Below are 20,220 nucleotides of genomic sequence, written 5' to 3' on the forward strand. Positions count from 1 at the left end.
CTGATCAAGGATTCGTGATTTCGGATAGTGGATCAAGAATTGGGTATCGGATTTAGGATTTGGATACAGGATTTAGGAATCCGCATATCCGATTCGAATAATATGGTATTAGGATAATTCCTATTTGATAAGCTAATCGTTTAGCTGCTTGTGTTCATCTCGACGACGATGATGAATGATGAATCTAACATCGATCCCTAAAATATTCCAATTGGCATTACATAGAAGGGCCTCTGAGATCGCCATATTCCACATTTACAGCTTAAACGTCAAAAATAAATTATCTGTTAACTTTTGCTTCAAAGAAGATTTAGTAGGCAAAATTTACCTCCCGAGTATCTCGCCTCAATTTTCAGGACATGTGCCTCACCTACGAACATATTTGCTGATCACCAACTCGAAGTATAAATACACAAACCGTTTCGAAATCGACAAACAAGTACAAGGCCACTTTTCCAGGGAAGAAGCACGTTTGCGAAAACTGCAAACGTACATGATGTTACCGCAGTTGCCTCAAACGGGATATTTTTCTCATCAATCCGAGATATTCTCTCGTCCCCCTCGCACCACACGCACATGCGCACCGCTCTTTGAATATACCGACGCAGTTTCTCGTCGGATTTACGAAGCTCAAGACGTAATCCCTTATTCTTTTGATTCCCCACGTTTCATAAATGTTTGCCTGTCGTGTTTGCTTAAGAAGACAAGCAAAGGAACATGGAAACGAAAATCCACAAAACAGACAATTTTTTTTTTGTAAAAAAACCAAAACCAAATGACATTCAGTAAAACCAATGAGATTAGACTTGTACAGAAACTACTCCGAAATCATACAGATACTCAAACTATATATAAATAAGTATTTTTTGAAGTTTATTGAGAACTTCTGACACCAAGAATACCCCTCAGGGCCATTGGTACATTTACATTTCAAATTATAATATGTTGTCATGGTGCATAATATATACATAAATACTATCTATCTATATATAAAAATGGATGTGTGTGTGTATATACAGGGTGTTTTCGGGCTGATGATACAAACTTTCAGGGATGATGGAGAAGCGCACATGTATCAATTTGAGATAAGGAACTCTGGTCCGGTAACGACTTAGTCGAAAGTTATAAGCGAAAATCGGTGTTATGAAGATGTAATACTTTTATTACCTGCACAAGTTTCACAAGCTGTTCCGTGGCCACTTGATTTCCTCTTGTGGGGTCATGTGAAAAGTCTTGTGTACGAGACACCTGTCGAGACTGAAGAGGATCTCCTGGCAAGAATTCTCGCTGCCTCTGACATTGTTCGAACGACCCTGGGGTTGTTCCAACGGGTACGCCAGAACTTTGTGCGACGATGTCATGCCTGCAGCGAAGCTGGGGGACGCCACTTTGAACAACTGTTGTGAATGTAGCAGCTTCTGAAACTTGTGTAGGTAATAAAGGTATTACATCTTCATACACCGATTTTCGCTTATAACTTTCCACTAAGTCGTTTCCGGACCAGGGTTCCTTATCTCAAATTGATACATGTGCGCTTCTCCATCATCCCTGAAAGTTTGTATCATCAGACCGGAAACACCCTGTATGTATGTTTGTTCCGGCATAACTCTCGAACGCCTGGAGCAATTTCAACCAAACTTGGTACACATATGACTTACAATCTGGAAAGAAATATTGTGGGAGTAAGACACCCCTGGCACCCCTAGGGTGGGGATGGGAAGGGGGTGACATGTAAAAATAATCGAAAACGACCGATATTAGTGTGGAATCCATAGCTTCCGGGGCCGCTAAGATGAATACTGACACTACCAATGCCGTTCAATTTATTAATTCTTGCTATTGGAGGTGAAACTAAAAATGTTTATAATCAAGTTTTGAGTTAAATTAATATTATAGTGATTTTGTAAAATATTTTACTTTATAATTTGTATATTGTACTTATACTTTATAAAATTACTTACACATGTTTACAAGTCAGAAAGCATACATTAGCATTATGGGAACAAGAGAGGTGCATACTATGGTAGGGCACTATTTCCCACAGTTTCCACCAGCTCCCTGTGGCTTTTTCTGGCATTTCTCACCCGAAGATCGGCTATTTTCATACACGAACGCTGTTCACACTGTGGCACGGGGTTGGCACCACTGCCCTCTGTACCACAACCGTTCATCACACTGCCATCTAGTGTCGTGTCCACATAGTACGATCATATTGTGGTACCACGGTTTAACATTGAGAAGAAATATAGTTGTCATGACTTATGCTCCAGCCCTCGTATTAGTGACAGGGAATGTACACTCTGTCCAAGGTATCGCTGGAACAAGCGAACGAAAACAAGTCTCTGCGCAAGTAGAATGAACCGATGAACACGTGAGAGGGAATGGGATTGCGTGGATGGGAGTTACTAGCCTTCACAGCAGCGTGTACGACTTCGCTCTGCGCGGTATTGCTCCATACATTCCGAGGACAGAGTATAATTGAGATAGTAACAAGAGAACTATGATGAAAACGAGAAGAGAAGAGAGAGAGAGAGAGAGGGGGGGGGACAAAAGCGAAAGAAAGATACATAAGAGGCTTCACACAGACATAACAATCCTGTCCTCCAGGACGCTAGGGACAAAGACAGAACGAGAGGATGGGAAGACGGAACGAAGAACAACGAGAGCCTTATCACACTTTCTCTCCTGACGCTCTCACCATCTCTCCGGTGAGTCTGTTTGTCTTGCAGCCTCTTAACAAGCTCATTAATATCCGCCGGTGTGAAGTTCTCCGTCGTTGCTCTGGGGAACCGTCAAACAAATGCCATCGTCAAACAACGGCGGAATATAAGGGCCTGGAGATTAGGCTATACCGCAAAAGGGACTCGGCTTGTGTCTTTGTCGGAGTGTCATAGAGGCATGGAGACAAAAAAGTAGCAATGAACCCCCCCCCTCTCTCTCTCTCTCTCTCTCTCTCTCTCTCTCTCTCTTCTCTTCTCGTTTTCATCATAGTTCTCTTGTTACTATTTCAATTATACATATATATACATATATATAAAAGATAAAAAAGGTAAAGTGCTCCCCTGTGCATAGCACCACGCCATGAAGGCGTATAGGGGGTGTGGGGGTAACGCCCCACACTTTCTTGATCCGGTCGTGAGTAGGGGTGATGTGATCAGCATCACGCCCCTGACCGCCTTTACCCCCCCCCCCCAGGGTTTCCCCCAGGTACCCATGTTATTCGCTGCTGGGTTGGCGCATTTTTCACAAAAATCTTGGATTAGACAGGGTTCCACACTTGAGCAAAAAGCTCATATGGGCATGTTGAGCCTGTTTTAAGTGTAGGCAAATCTGCCTGAGGGGGGCTCATCATTTATCAAGCCAGTAATAGGTCAAATCACACTTCGGTTTGTGTGTCTTAAGAAAGGGTCAATCCTTACACTCCGAGACTTGACTTTCGAGATCGAGAACGAGGCGCTTACAATTCGAGACGAGAGACTGTCCTGTGACGTCTCGATACAATCTGTATACTGATACGCGCCCACCATTCAGAAACAAGCTACACAAAAATGTCCCGGTTTCCAGTTCAGCAAATTTATAGAGAACGGGATTGGCTATTGCACTCGGCCAATCGATGTGAACGTTCGACGTTCTCTTGTTTTCCTTCTGAACAACTCTTGTCCTTGTTTTCTGGTTCTTCGTCTTTGTCAAGGATTGATTTACATGTTTCTCTCCGGCTTTCTGTGTATTTGCCAACGTTTCCTCCAATTTCTTTAACCTCCCCCCCCCCCACTTCCGCCTTCAGGTCAACTTTCCTACCGGTAGAGTAGATGCTTCAAACACTCTCATTACGTATCTGTCTCGGTAAATTTATAAATATCTATGTGTTTATTCATCATTAAGCATTACAATATTAAGATATTAAGATATCGTCTTCAGTGGTTATCACACTACTCTATTCGCAGTATTTTTTCCAGGGGGGGCAAAGGAGGCATATATTTCCCCATAATAGTGATGCCCCCTCAAGAAACACTGTTCCATTTTGAAATTATCATATTCCTTCAACGCCCTTAAAATAATTAACATAAGTAGTGTGACTGAATTGGAATTATGTGCAAAATATATAAATTTCAGGTGGACATTTTCCCTAGGGGGCGCCGTGCACCCCCCCCCCTTCCGGACGTCTTGACTCTATTTACAACTGCCTGTTGGTGTACACATGAATTGAACATTGTGTATGGCAAGAGATTTTAAATACATTACAGGTTTAGCATTTTATCAACTAGGATGACGTTTACAAACAATGAAGTCAGTGGCGGCTTGTAACCACACATTTGCAATTATCTCGAAAACGGCTCGTTTGCAGACCCATGTTTACTGAGACTTTTTTGCTTCCATTATCGTGTACTTTCACCTGTGTCAGTTTGCGCTATTACTTTTGAGACACCCTGTATAAACAACACAGGAAGGATTGATTCAATAACAAATAAATTTCTTGAATTTTTGATAAAGTCGTGTGGGCCTATGAGCCCTCTCAGCTAAGTAAGTTTTTTGTACAGCACGGGTAAACTAGGGTTAAAAATAAACTCAGCCCTTTTAGTGAAGGTCACCCCTTACACCACAACTAAGATGAGATAATTTAGTTTCTGCCACGTGATCATATCTTAAAGAAAGTGAGAAAATGAAGTTGTCTTAACTGTCACTGATATCTCAGAGAAAAGAGGGGGGAGACAATCACGTTCTGATCTCTACCAGGGATCACGTGATCTGTCAGCTTGAGAAGAAAGTCCCGCCTCTTCTCTCGTCTTCACTAGGGCTGACAGCTGTGATCCCGCGGTCCGGGAGTTCCCAAACTGGTGTTGCCCCCCTCCCCCCGTCACTCACCCGTTAACAGGTTTCCCGCGTTTCCGCCGACCCAGAATCCTCCACGATTTACATAGTTAAATACACCCGCATGCTTAATGGCGTCCGTGCCGCGAGTAAATACTGAAGTCCATGGTTGAATGGTAATCCAAGAGTGTAAACCGGATTGAAGGTTCAATTAAGCATTAGCAGAACGAAGGAAAGAATTTTAGAACATGCACGGGACGCGTATTTACAACCCTATAGTGCTGCAGAACCTCCAGCGATATTTGGCTTCTGATTGGCTGACATTCCGGAAGTTGATGCAGCGTTCCTTAAAGTTAACGCTAGATGGCAGGGTTCAAATTAACAGTCTAGATTTCAGATATCCATCCAAACAAGATAAGAAACCCATTTACACTAAGGTTCATTTTTTAGCAAAATTATTAAAATTAATGTTTTAGAAGACAGAAATCAGAACTCTTCGTGAAGTGAATGATTTTTCTATTTAAAGTCACATCAGTGCAAACATTGTAACTACCAATGACTATTGAGAAAATTATGTATGTCCAACGTATAGCATTTTAAACATTATATTTTATTATATAAACGTATATTTCTTAACATAATTTCGGCAAACTGTTTACAAACTTTAGTACTATATAATCACAAGTCTAATTTTTCCATACTTTTGCTGTAAATGGAGAAACAAGGAACAATGGACACGGAACATAAACACTTCCGGTTGCGTATTTACAAACCCTGTAGTGCTGCAGAACCAGAGGTATATAACACTTTCTTATTGGCTATGTGCACCGGAAGTGTTTATGTTCCGTGTCATTGTTCCTTGCTTCTTCATTTACAGCAAAAGTATGGAAAAATAAGACTTGTGATTATATAGTAATAAAGTTTGTAAACAGATTGTCGAAATTATGTTAAATATACGTTTATATAATAAAATATAATGTTTAAAATGCTATACGTTGGATATACATAATTTTCTCAATAGTCATTGGTAGTTACAATGTTTGCACTGATGTGACTTTAAATAGAGAAATCATTCACTTCAAGAAGAAAGAGTTCTGATTTCTGTCTTCTAAATCATTAATTTAAATAATTTTGCTAAAAAACAAACCTTAGTGTAAATGGGTTTCTTATCTTGTTGGGATGGATATCTGAAATCTTCACTGTTATTTTGAACCCTGCCATCTAGCGTTAACTTGAAGAAACGCTGCATCAACTTCCGGAATGCCAGCCAATCAGTAGCCAAATATTGCTGGAGGTTCTGCAGTACTATAGGGTTTGTAAATACGCGCACGGGACGAGCTGCAAGCGTTACTGGCACCCACACACTTAAAAGTGATAATTAAAGTGTGAACTTGTTATTAACTGGCTGGAGGGTCGTATGTTAACACCTTAATGTATTACGCAAAAGCGTGTTTGGAAACACACACCAGGGGCACTGGCTCTGGTGACGTCACGTGACGGCACACTGTCTCTGAACCTGCGAAGCAATGTCGCGCATGACGGGTAGAGTGGGCGAACCAAAGCGATGCGAACGGCTGGTAGCTGCAGCCGGTTTTCCCCCTGCATGCACTCACTTCCCCTCTCACGCGCTCATTTGCCGAGTCACTACTTGCACAAAGATATTGCGTGGAAGGGGAAACGAGACTGCAGCTACCAGCAGTTTGCACCAGCGCACACGGCTTTGTTCCGTCCACTCGCTTTCTCCCAGTCTCTACCGTAATGCGCGGCCTTGCTCCACATATTCCCGAGAAAGAGCGTACAAACATTTTACGATGCAGCATCATGCAATCACAGAGTTTGCTCTTGAGTGTGTGACGTCACATGTGGCTAAACGCTAAGAAAATTAATACTGGACATGCCTATTTTCGTCATATGTTTATGTTCCGTGTTAAAAGTACGTACTTTCGGTCGTAACCACACTCTTCTATACTTAGCTGATTGGTTAGGCAAGCCAGGTTTGCTATTGTAAAGTCACAGTCGAAGACCGAAGCTCGAGTTCTATGTGTGTGTCTCTAGTCATACTCATTCAATATCATCACTAGGACTAGGGTTTTCATAACTTACCATATTTATTTTCGTAAGGGTGATGTATTCCCTAAATATATAGAAATTCATATCATGAAGATACTGATTATATTAGCGTGCTTCTTAAGGGCATATTTTGGCATATTTAGCCATTTCTGCGTGATAGAGCATATTTTGATGGATTTTCGGTCATATTCAGCATATTTTCGCTTTTTCAAGAAATATACAGTCATTTTCGAAGTGGATTCGTTCTTACTCCCAGCTTCACTGGAGTTTTGTCTTCTTTTTTTGACTGCAGCAAAATCTTTTTCATTTTCATTTGAAAATGTACAGAAAGTATGCACATCACATTCTGAACAGATTAGAAGCTACAAGAAGCAAGCATAGGTTGGTCACGCGGTATTCCCGTCCACTATACCGCGTTTGTTACAACCTGTCCCGGTTCCCACGCTAGTTGCTCCCTGGCTTTTCTCGGTGCTGGGGAAAGTCAAAGCCAGGCAGCCAATTAAAATACGCAACGTCGCAACAGCGTCTACGTAAGCACCTCTCTTCTGGCTTCCATTCGCTCCTCGCTGCCCAGCAGACGATTTTTTCTTTCGTTTCTCATTGGCACCGAAACTGTCGAGCGCTCCCTAGCGCGGGAAAGGGGACAGGTTGTAACAAACGCGGTATACGTATACCCACTTTCACACCTCCATATCGTTAAGTTACGGTAGAGTCAGAACACAATGAACAAATAAATATACTCTGTCTAAGGAATCTCTAGAGGAAGTGAACGAAAACAAGTGTATGCGCCTCGAGAAGGATCGAGCGAGTACAGCTACCAGCCATTTGCAGCAGCGTGCACTGCTCTGCTAAAACTCGCTTTCTCCCCTTCTCTTCCATTATGCGTGGCATTGATCCACAGTTTCCAGGGCCAGAGTATTGATTGATTGGTTGAGTTGCTGTTTCAAGTCCATGCTATGCACATTTTGGCTAAAAGGGACTGGACCTACAGTTTAAAGTGGAATTTTAACCACTATGTGCCCGGGACCCTTGATTACACGGCGACGCTACCACTACCCATCGAGGAGACCCGACAGTTGAGGAATTACAAATGAATACATTAACAAAATGTTAGTTCTACAAGGATATACATAGCACGCGTCTGTAACTTTCGTGGTTGTACACTACGTGTCAAAAAGTAGTTGAAGTGTGGAGGGAGCAAGTATGAGACCCGTGTTTAAGTTCACTTAATGTTCAGAAGCTTAATAAATACGGGTCGGACCTACAATTTAGAATGGAATCCGAAACACTATTCAATGTCTTAACTGGGAATCAAATCAGAAAACCCTGACTACACTACCAGGGAGATTATGGAACTCATGTGATAACTACAAGCACTGCAAAGACACCTGCCTCCATTTTGGTGGTATTTTATGCTCAATTATACTCTTGACGATGTCCAAAGAAGTTACGAACCTCGAGATTAAAATATCAGTTCTTTCCTGCAGTGCAATCGGGACACTAAATTATAGATCAAACCTTTAACAAGTATTCTACTCGAAATAATGCCATAACTTTCAATGCATGAATAATAAAATATGAGCACAAAGTGGAAAGTGTACATTTGTTTCCTCGGTGCTGCCATCTATTGACATTACCAATGTCATACAATTTCAGCACATGTAAATGATGTCATCCTCACGATGTCAGTGATATGGACATAAATTTGTGTTTCGGCATGTTGCCTTAATGGTCCTCGGATTGTTTTACCATCTGTGAGGCACTGAATTGATAGTCATACATATGAACAAGTGCACAGACGTATTCATCGATAAATGACGTAACCTGTATCGTCCTGACATCTGTCAACGATTTAAAAAAATAGACGGTCACATCCGTATGCATTTTTAGAGTAGAGGCCCTATATGCATCTATGTACTGTATTTATTACAAAAAGAAAACAGAAAGGAATTTACAAATATGTTCCTTGGCCGTCAGGGTTACAACCGTGTCTTAAAAATTAACTTAGGGTAAAAATTGAACACGAACTGAGCAAGGAAGTAACATACGGACAAGCTGATATGGAATTACGTAGAGGTGAACCCGTTTGTAATGAAAATCTACAACACGCGACTGAAAATTCAAACCATCTAGAAAATCTATCACTGTTGTGCGGCAGCATACATCCAGGGTAAATTGCTGTTTATCGAGGGCTCGTAGCGTCGAAACGAGGCGTCAATTAGGTAACCGTTATTAACGAACATTGAATTCTTTACACGATGTGATATTTGTCACTGTTATACGGCGACACCCTGACAGACAGGTCAACACATATCAATGTTTAAACGAAAAGAATGATTGACAATCGATAAAATGAACGATAGACAGACAAGCGCCTTAAGTGAACAGAATAGTTCGACAACAGAAGCAAGCCATTAGGATTACTGTTTATCAGGAATAAAGACTAGGGAATCGTGCAAAACGTTGTTTAAGAAATACAAAATATTACCCTCCCTTCACTGTACATATGAAATGGTATGTGCGAGAAAAAAATTACGCCACGAAGCTCAATACAGAAACACCCGAAACAGCTTCTAAAGGCATACCAATAGGCTAACATTAGTTCAAGGACCCGGACGCGTATTTACAAACCATCGAGTGTTGCATAACCAGACGGATATAATGCTTTCTTATTGGCTGTGCCCACCGGAAGTGTTTATGTTCCGTGTTCATCATTCCTTGCGTGTTTGTTTTCAGGATAAGGATGAAGATATCAGACTCTTGATTATTTAGTAATAAAGTTTGTAATCAGATTGTGTGAAGAAATATACTTTTATATGGGGAGACAGTAAGAAAATACTGTTCAATCGTTGTCTGGTAATAAAAAATCAATACGAAGCCATCGAAATATAATAATGTTGAATAAATATCTTGAAACATGGTTCTAAAATGCCATTTCTGTAAAATCAACCATGAACATGACATAGTAAATATACAATAGGGGCGTATTAGCAACGGATAATGTTCTTTTAAGTGAAGATATTTTTTTCTGAAAGTTTTGCTTTTCTGTCTTTCAAAACATCAATTTTAAAATTGTCCTCAAATATCAACCTGTGCTTATAGAGGTTTCTTATCTTGTTGCGATGAATAACTGAAATCTACTCTGTTAATCTGAACCCTGCCCTCTAGCGTTAAACGCATTAACTTTCGGAACGACAGCCAATCAGAAGCCAGCAGCAATATAGGGTTTGTAAATACGCGACCCGTACAGATGGCAATTAAATTATTGAATAACCTACGAAATGATATAAAAGCAGAACATAATGACTATGTTCAAAAATGAACTGAAAAACTATTGCAAAGAATATTATAGCGTTAGTGAATACTTAAAGTGCAAATTATAGAAATTATATATTTGTATGAACTGTACTGAACCCTCCAAATATCAATATGTATATATGGTTTGTATGGAGTAATAAAATTCAAATACAGTAGCGTCTCGTTTATCCGACCTTCGCTTATCCGACATACCATCGGCAACAAGATCTGCAAGTTGTGAGTGTAGTCTATTTTTAGTTTCTCCCGACTGTACCCCGTGGCGCGCCCACCTACACTATGACTCATGTGTCTGTCATTCGCTACTCAGTGCAGTGCTGGTTTTTTCTTAACACCTCCCTATTATCCAACATTTTCGCTTATCCGACGTTCTGCCAGCCCGTTTATGTCGGATAAGCGAGACTCTACTGTACATCCAAGAAAAAAAAAATCGACAAAAAGCAATTCAGGATTGCATTTTCCAGCACCGTCTTCTTTGTATCCTGACGAGGTATGCAACCGGCACTACCGTGTTGTCATTCTGGTTGCCTATTTCTAAGGATAAGGCTCGATTTCCTTATTCTTTACATTTCACTGGGGAAAAGTCAATTCTGATACTGAGTGTACAATGATTAGACCTTGAGTTAGGTCCAGTGCTCGACGCTTGGGCCTGTTTTGGCGTTTTTTGCGAGCTTGGAGAGGAGTTGAATGCTTTAAATTCTCTCTCTGACCCTACCTTTACTTGCAGCTTTGTCGCCGCCCACTTGCTCCCAACGTTTGCGGTGGGTTGTTTCCTGGGGCTAACCCCCAGGGAGAAGCAAAACCCCAGGAACAAGACCAGCGTGCTAATTATTTCTGCTTTTGTGTCGCTGTTAATTCTACACAGCTGTGGGGAAGAATTCGGCGGCTGATTTGCAACATTAAAAGTACCACTTCATTACATGCCGGTATTATCATGCATAATGCATAAATAATGGCAGAATCGGAGAATTCCCTGACATGGTGCAGATATGAAGGACAGAGAACAATGGTTTGGCTGGTCACGTGCCTGTGCCCCTATTTCATCAATTCATCCTCATCGTCGCTATCAGCCTGGGGATAGAATTTGAGTTTTTCGAAGTTCACTTTATGCACAGAAAGGCTAATCGGGACTGGACCTACAGATTAAAGTGAGATCCAAACCACTATGCGCCTCCATTGGGTATCAAACCCTGGATATAGAAAAAGCAAATACGTTCACGAACGTAGCTTGGTGCCTAACTTTGGAGGGGTGGACAGAATCGAACTTGGGGCACAACGTCGGGGGGACAGAATGGGAAAGTTCTTCGGCCCATAAAAATAGGGTCCAGAATTATCTGCTAAATGACTTTTACATTTACGAAATCAGAAACATAATTATTTATTACATTGCTTGTCGGGTACCAAGAGGTTAACAAACGTAACCTTAAGTAGTAAATTTTAGAGAATGGTTTTCTACAGACTGGATGGAGCTCGTGTCACTCCGGCGTGAAAGCTCCCTCTTATAGCTGCTACATACCTTAGAGGAGAGCTATGCAAATGATTGATTGATTTGTGTTATTTTACTTCGCTTTTCTGCCACTTTTGGCTAATCGCGAAGAAGAAGATGAGCAATAAGATGAAACTGATGAAGACAGGGTCGTTCAAGGTCCAGAAACCGATACATTCTAATGGGTTCTCCAACAGAAACGGAACCTTTTTTCTCGCACAATTTAAATTCGGTCCAAGTTACGTATTGTTTCATTTCAATGCGGAATTTGGACCGGATTTAAACTGATCCGGAAAAAAGGTATCTGGACCGTATTTAAATTCATCCAAAAAAAGGTTCCTGGACCGAATTGAAACACTTTACAGATAAAAAGCTTCTTTACGGCCAACAACCAATTTATGCTTGCTAATTTTCTCTCCTGGACCGGAATTGAAGTTTATTTAAAATTCCTGGATCTTTAACAACCATTGATGAAGGGACGCTCACAAAAACATAAATGCCCAACCTGGGATTCGAACCCGGGAGCCCGGGCGTCGTAGCGTATTGTGCTAACCACTGCGCCACTATAGAAATGCATTTGTGCAAAAATCGAGTCAAGAATTTCAAGATGGCGGACTATAAATCTACTTTGTAAAAACACATTTGCGGCTCTTGATGAGCGGAAAATAGATTTTCTCCTTTGGAAAGAACCGCTAAGTATAAACATTCCGCCTTTCAGAAGACTTCCCAAATAACACTTTCAATATTTCTCCCAAAGAACAAGAGCTTCTGTGGTCTTTATCTCCGACCAGTCAAACGAACCCACAGAATACTTCCCCAAGGGACTACCTTCTCCTATGGTAGATATCCATTTTACATGCAACGCTGGTTTCCATTCTCCACGCAGGCGGCTTGCAAGAAGAGTTTTTGGCAAGGGAGCAGCACCTCCTTTGAGAGGGAAAAAAGTGCCTGAATCTAAGAGACTGGCCATTGTCGACACTCGCTCTCGTTAATGACGTCAGAAATTGTAACGCTCGCACGTGGTAGTAGGGCCAAAAAACGGTCAGGTCATGGTTGCCAGGCAAGTGCTATTTAACGTATTCTCTGCATAATTTTGGAATTTTAATTCTTGTCAAGTCGGCTGACCAACAGATTAGATCCACAGGGTCAAGCATTTTACTTACTATATCTCTGCATTACTGTGCGAATTAAGCTTTTTGCTTTCGGGGGGGGGGGGGGTAGTGCCAACTCAGTGGCATATTTAATATTTCATTTAGGAGGTAAATGTTTTGAGAATTCGAATTTGCTCACTGTCACGTCAGTTGAACGACTTAAAGTTAAGTTATGCGCACATATCACCCAAACGACGCATTATGTTAGGATGGCAGTGTAGGAATAATCGTCGATTTCAAGTCAGTTTCTTGACCAAGCTGAGGAACAAGCGTCGATATGAAGTAAGTTTCTCGACCACGCTGAGGAACAAGCGTCGATATCAAGTAAGTTTCTCGACCACGCTCAGGAACAAGCATCGATATCAAGTAAGTTTCTCGACCACGCTCAGGAACAAGCATCGATATCAAGTAAGTTTCTCGACCACGCTCAGGAACAAGCATCGATATCAAGTAAGTTTCTCGACCACGCTTAGGAACAAGCGTCCATATAAAGTCAGTTTCTCGACCACGCTTAGGAACAAGCGTCAATATCAAGTCAGTTTCTCGACCACGCTCAGGAACAAGCGTCGATTTCAAGTAAGTTTATCAACCACGCTTAGGAAAAATCGTCGATTTCAAGTCAGTTTCTCGACCAAGCTCTAAGGGGGGAAAATATTTTATTGCTGGCAACACTGGAGCTCACCGAGAATTCTTGAAAAGTATGACGCCATTCAAACTCAGTGCGTCTACGTCACGCTTATGCCTCGCTGTTAAAAAGACGAGAACGTAAAAAGAATCGCCAAATTCAACAAGAAATTAGCACATACTTTATCGCTCTTACGTAACAACCTTTGTTCTAAAACTTTGCACTGTGAAAAGAATGTTCAATAGCTCCTAAAATGGCCCAATTCTCATTTCTGGTCTAAAAGGTGACGTCAGAAAACATCTGAAGCTCGAAGTATATTGGCAACAAAATATGAACACTTGTTCACGAGAAATACAGGGGTATTGAAAAAGAATGGAGATTTACAAATTCCACACATCTCCTAGCTTTATCACAAAGAAACAGTGAAAGACGAGTTCGAATCCCGGTCATCCTAATTGCGATTAGCAAAAAATGACAGAAAAGCGATGTAAAATAAACCAAATCATAAAATTATTTCACATTCTAAAAAGTTACACATGCTTAGAATTTCATCTAGAGCATTCAGGTGAATTTTTGTGTGGCTTGTTTTCGCTGTTGTGTTAGAAAATAGGTTTCAGAGTAAGCAAAACTTGGCTAAATGGTTAGTGCTTTTGACTTTAGTGTGAAAGGTCCCGGGTTCGATTCCTGGGTTGTAGGTCTCCTAAAATGTCAGTGTTGTCGTGAGGACAAATTTGGAAGCGCCTTGAATTGTATGAGACACTCCAATTTCGAAATCCAGAAAACAGCGGCGATGGGACTCAATGTCCTGACCACGCGTCACCATCCTCAGAGGTATAGTTATGTGATGGATTGATTTGGTTTATTTTAGTTCGCTTTTCTGCCACTTTTGGCTAATCGCGAAGATGAGGATTAGTGATGAAATTGCTGACAAAAAACACCCATGCCAGGCCGGGATACGAACGGGAATTGCCGGGTGTCAATTGAAGGTGGGTGTCGCATTTACTCTTTAGTGCTTTCATTTGATTCCGGGAGGGGTTGTAGCCCCATGAGTCCCCCCTGTGGTCCCAAGCATTACGCAATGCCTGCAGCGGGGCTGGAAGCCCGGACATTACGATTACAACACACGGAGTCGCTAGAGAGAAGTGCAAGTGGTAACCAAGCCGAGAAACTTGTCCTTGTCAACCAAAGAAAACGGACAAACAGAGATGGCACCAGTTTCGCACCGCGTTGTCGATTTGCATAACAGCATGTAGATACGGCACCAACTCCCTCGGCAGTGTGTCATCAAGACGAAGAACACGAGTTGCGATAGCGGGCCCAGACCGACGACAGAAATCAATAACAGATTCATCATCTTCTTCTTCCCCTCCTTCTCGCCCAGAGGTGCAGACCGCGCTTCCCGGGTATTAAAAATGTATCAAAGTTGCATTAGAATGGCGCGAAATCTCAGAGGACTCAGCGGGAAGAGGAAAAACACCGTGAAACGCGGCAAAACTGGTGACGGTTGTGTGTTGGTGAAAATAGATTAAAAGCTGTAGTAGGATTGGTGGGTTTTCTCGGCCTCTGATAGCACAAGAGCTCAATGCTTCTTTCTCTCCCTGTTCTTACTTTCCTTTCAGTGTTTCTGTTGTTTCACCGACCTCCGTGGTCGAGTGGTTAGCACATCGCGCTACGACGCCAGGGATCCGGGTTCCAATGCCATCCAGGCATGGATATTCTTCGTGAGTGTCCCTTCATCAATTTCATCATATCGTCATTCATCCTCATCTTTGCGATTAGGCAAAAAGTGGCAGAAAGACGAAGGAAATATAAATAAAATCAATAAATCGTTGTGATTAGTCAAAAGTGGAAGAAAAGCGACGTAAAATAACCTAATTCAACAAATCAATTCAAGTCGTTTTTTTTCTTTCATTCTTGAGACCTCAGAGCTTCCGGGTGCTATCTCCGGTCGAGGCGCACAGTGCTTTGGGTCCTACTTTAAACTGTAGGCCCAGTCCCGATTGACCTATTTGGCATAACAATCTTTCCTTCTCTCTCTTTCTCTACACCCATTTCTAGACAACCATTCGTAATTCGCAGCTCTTCGAGGATGTATCCGATTAAAACCGTGTGCAATGGCATGCGAACTTTTCTCCCTAGACGTCACTTTGACCTCGATGCGTTACTAACGCGCTAAAGACATTTCAATGTTAATTTCTGACACCTCGAAAAGGAGCAAATTGGTACAAGAATTCAGTCATAACTTTTTACTGGTTGAAGATACGTCGAAAACACCTTCACCATTCCATTTATCGTGAATTCTAGCCTGATTTGATATATCATATCAACCCCTTCCCATTTAAAATTCTGAAGTTGAATTAAAGATGGCGGACATCAAGATAGCCACCGACCGCGCGGGCGGTGTCAATGTGGTTCCCCCTTGGTCTGGCAACGATTGGTCGTGATCATTTTCACGTTGCGCGCTGCAGTAGCCTTGTATCGGGGGTGTTAAGGGACTTATTTAGCCACCCTGTATATTGTTTTTCTTACACATTCCCCTTTGTAACATTTCGGAAGCGATCGCTTATTAAACTTCAATCTTGCGAGAATGAAAACTAATGTTCTAAGATCTACCAATGGCTGCCGATCGGCTGTAAAAATTTCCCCTACTGGAGTATGGAAGCGTCTTTACGTCCGTAATAAACGAATTCGTAACTAGGAGCGGAATTCTCCAATTTAAATACGAGGGGCGTCTAGAAAATAAATCCGGTGCTATAAATCTCAACCATATATTGCACGAATTGCCTGGAGCTGTCCAATTCGTCTCGACCAACTCTGAAAAAGCTTAGGGACCTTTTCGTCTAGATGTATTCATAGAAAGCACCAAATATCTCACTTTCAAAAAGTAGCCAAAAATTTAAAAATGTAGTCTATGTAGAGATAAATAATTTATTTTAAGTACGAATGTTAGTCAAGCAAATTATTATGCTTCAGTTTAGCACAGATCTAGTAAAAGTTATAATGGTGAGTTGACAAAAAACAAGTAATAACATTGAGAAACCAAGCTGACCTCTAGTGATATTTATAGGAAACACTTTTAAGTAGTCAAATACGGCGCACTGGTCAGAGGGCGGAAAACAAAATTATAACAGTTATATAACGTATCTGTGTAAATGATTACCCAACGGTTAACAGCAGGCGAATTGTCCACCATTTTAATTCAGTCTATTTTTCACAATGTGATCATCATGAATTGTAATAAAACATTAATGAGAAGAGGAAAACATCTGTTTCGCATCAATAGATCTCCATTCATTGAAACAACACAGGGTGTAGATTCGAAAATAATAAAAATAGCGATGGGCAATTTGCTACTATCTTTCCCATTAGCTGTATGTAACGTATCAATCATCACACCCAGTGATGTGCGTCTACGCGTAAACAATGATAGTATACATTCTACACGTAGACTTTTTTATACTCGTAGATGACGTAATCTATGTAAACAACATGGCGAAAGGTGATAACTTAGCAAAGAGCGCCGTGGAAGTAAAACAAAATTATACTGCGCATCAGTTGCTGATGTGTGAGGAGAACTTTTCATACTCTTTCTTCCAAATTCGAACAATTTCTCACATAGGAAAAAACCTAATATAGGAAATATTCTAGTGTTTTATGGGAAAAGACTAATTTTGCCTTACGACTGCCATCTGTTGTTTTTTTGGCACACTATTGATCATCTTCCATAGTTGGTGATAGGAGAGAAGAGAAGTTTTGTTGTAAATAGGGTTCTTGTCAGTTCGTTAGGAACCAATATAGTTGAAAATGTCACTTTCCTTTCATGAAACCCTTGAAAATGAATTTAAATGCACATTAGATTGTCTACGTAGTCTATGTAAACTACAACCCAGTGTAATCTACACGTAGATTACATGTAGACAACTCATGTAGACGTAAACTTATAGTGTACGGCACATCACTGGTTACACCTTGTTCATTCGTCATGCCTCTATCTATTCTATAATTCTTCTCATTGCTTCCCTATTTCTCTCTATTTCCTGTCTCTGGTAGGTTTACTTTGGTCTCTCTCTAGCTTCGCGATTAACGATAAATCGTAGTACTAAAATAAGTATTGGTTCTTGAACATTTCTAATAGGAACTCCTAAAGTGGGATACATTTACTACACGGTGGGCTGTAACCCACCCTTGCCCAGCCTGTAGCGAACGTCCCTGAAGAGCGCGGATAAATATCACGAATATGTTCGTCTGACTGGCTGCTCCATGCACGTGATGTGACGTGCATGAAACATCTGCCCATAAGGACCAATCACGTCGCGTATCTCCTGTTATAAATTAATCGTGCTTAGCATGGTGCAGACAACTATAAAGGAATCCCCACACCTTAATCTATGGCAACACCAGCAAAAACGGAACTTCAAATAAGAGTGAATGAGAGCGAAATGATGAAATACAAAGTGGAAAGTCCGTGTAGAAGAAACTTGGAAAGCAGAACCACAAAACGTAATTAAGTGTGAAATTAGTCCTCTGTCCTCTTATCTCCGTGCCTCGTCTTTCTGTCTTCTTTTATTTTTAACCAGCTTTCAACTTTAATTCATCAAAGCGTTGTGAAGATTGTCTTACTTCTCAGACATGTTTGGAAAATATGTATTTGTCGCACAGTCGCCACAGTATTCTCAGGACACGGACTTAAAATTAACTGCTTGAAGCTGATTTTCGCGCAATTAAGCTCGTATCTACCAATTCGGTTTGGCAACACTGGTTGAGAGACTCTCTTGCTTATCTCTGGCTGTATAATCGGATGTGGCAAAGTTTGGATAATTTTAGGGGGGACACCCTGTATATGACCTACGGGACAAAGATAAGGACAACATGGTTCACAGCTCTGTCTGGCTCCGTCAGTACAGTGCAGACCTTCCCACGGCTGTCGTGCTAACGTTGACCGTAATTCAAAATCAATGGTCAGAATCGATTTTGGAACTCACTGCCCGTCGCCTCGCACCCCGCCCCCCTCAAACTCCCTCTTGACCACTCTTGGGAGGGGTGGTCTTAGCGTGTAAGAACTCCTCATCTCATGTGGCAACAGGTCAGTGGATTCTCAACGGATTTATCAAGTTGAGAGACAGCTTAACTAAAAGAGGGCCAGGGGTGGGGTAGGGGGGGGCAAAGTCTTAACAGATAATAATAGGAGCTAGCTACTCTGCTCTTTATAAGGATTAATGCTGACCAATGAACACTGCAAATGAAATAAAGCTGATGTTTGTTTGTTTCTTCGATGAAACACACAGTGTTGCCAGTCCGTATGGAATTACATTAATCGCATCAAATTTTTGTTGCTAGAATTTTCATGACAGATTTGTATATTTCGCTTAGACTGAAAAACTATAAAAAAGCAGTGAGGGATAAGGTTGTAATTTAAAGAGTTTCCAATAAACAGATTGATTTGATTTACTTTACTTAGAAATTCTGCCACTTCTGATCGCGAAGATAAGGATGAGTGATGATATGATGAAACTGATGAACGAACACTAACGAACAACACCCAAGCCCAGGTCGGGATTCGAATCCGGGACCTCTGGCGTCGTAGCGCGCTGTGCTAACCACTCCGTCGCGGGGGCTGGCCCAATAGAAGAAAATTGAGAAGTACAGGCCTGCCGTCTATCATAATATTATAACTCACATGACAGATAAGGGATATCCCAATGAAGGAAATTTCTTTCGACATAGGGAAATTTTAACACTATTTCAAGGGAAATTTTCTCAAAATCTACCGAAAATGGGTAAAAATTTCTGTAACTCACAAATTGCTGTTTCTTTCAGTTTCTTCTTCTTCGTTTTTCATAAACAGATCGTCTTCAAAATACTGTTCATACAGTGAAGCGAGGGATATTTATAAGAAACGGGACATTTTTGAAAGGTAAATCGTACCACTGGATTTCCTTCTCACAGTTCCGAAGAATGACGTCACAACAAGTTAAGAACATCTATCGCAATATTCTATAATATGTACTTGACCTAACTTACTCACGTAAGCATATAAGGGTAACATTACGACCAGAAATATTTTTCTTACAAATGTCACTAGGTTAGATATGTCAGATATGGTGTTCTTGAAGTTTCATTTGATCAAATATTGGCTGCATCCAGAGAAATCAACAGTTGTGCAATTGTTACGCTCTAGATACACTGTACTTTCTACTCAACTGTTGAGTAAACAGTTGAATAGCTAAACTGAACACACTTTGCAATTTTCTTGGCTAGCGTACATTCGACGTATTCTATTTTAGGCTGGCCAATAGGAAGCTAGTCAGCTCAGCCGCGAAAAACTTACTCCAACTGTTGGGTGTCACTGGATGCAGCCGCAATACTGCTGATACTTACGGCACGCCTGGAATTCGTCGTCTCCTTTTTCACAGTCCTTCTGGTAATTGCACACCCATAGCGACGGGATGCACTTCCCTTCTGGACAGGCGAACATGCCTGGTGCACAACTGGATGCATCTAGAATGAAAACACAAGAAAACTTGCACTATCATGCAGAAGAGAGAAACACAAAAAATACTATCGTTAAAAGGTCAAGGCATATTACGAGAAGTGTAGATATTCTCTGTACAATCGGACACTGTTGTAAATTACAAAAGAAAATAACTATTTCTGAATATAAAATATACTCGCATGTATACTCACTAGTATAGCTACGTTCTAGAAAGCATGGAAGCTTTCAAACTGAAGCGACACGCGACACTTGTAGCTTGAGGATTTCACCA

General features: G+C 41.2%; 1 protein-coding gene across 1 annotated transcript in view; it reads right to left on the reverse strand.

Moving 5' to 3' along the window:
• mgl (low-density lipoprotein receptor-related protein megalin) overlaps window positions 1–19,950 on the reverse strand; it is a 262,815-nt gene extending 242,865 nt beyond the window's left edge. Inside the window, exon 1 of the mRNA XM_083143948.1 lies at window positions 19,835–19,950. Coding sequence (XP_083000074.1) covers window positions 19,835–19,931 — 97 coding nt within the window. The 5' untranslated portion in view covers window positions 19,932–19,950. The remainder of the gene's footprint in view (window positions 1–19,834) is intronic.
• Between the last annotated feature and the right edge of the window lie 270 nt (window positions 19,951–20,220).

The sequence above is a fragment of the Lepisma saccharinum genome, chromosome 22, assembly GCF_977018435.1.
Source record: "Lepisma saccharinum chromosome 22, izLepSacc3.1, whole genome shotgun sequence".
Taxonomy (NCBI): domain Eukaryota; kingdom Metazoa; phylum Arthropoda; class Insecta; order Zygentoma; family Lepismatidae; genus Lepisma; species Lepisma saccharinum.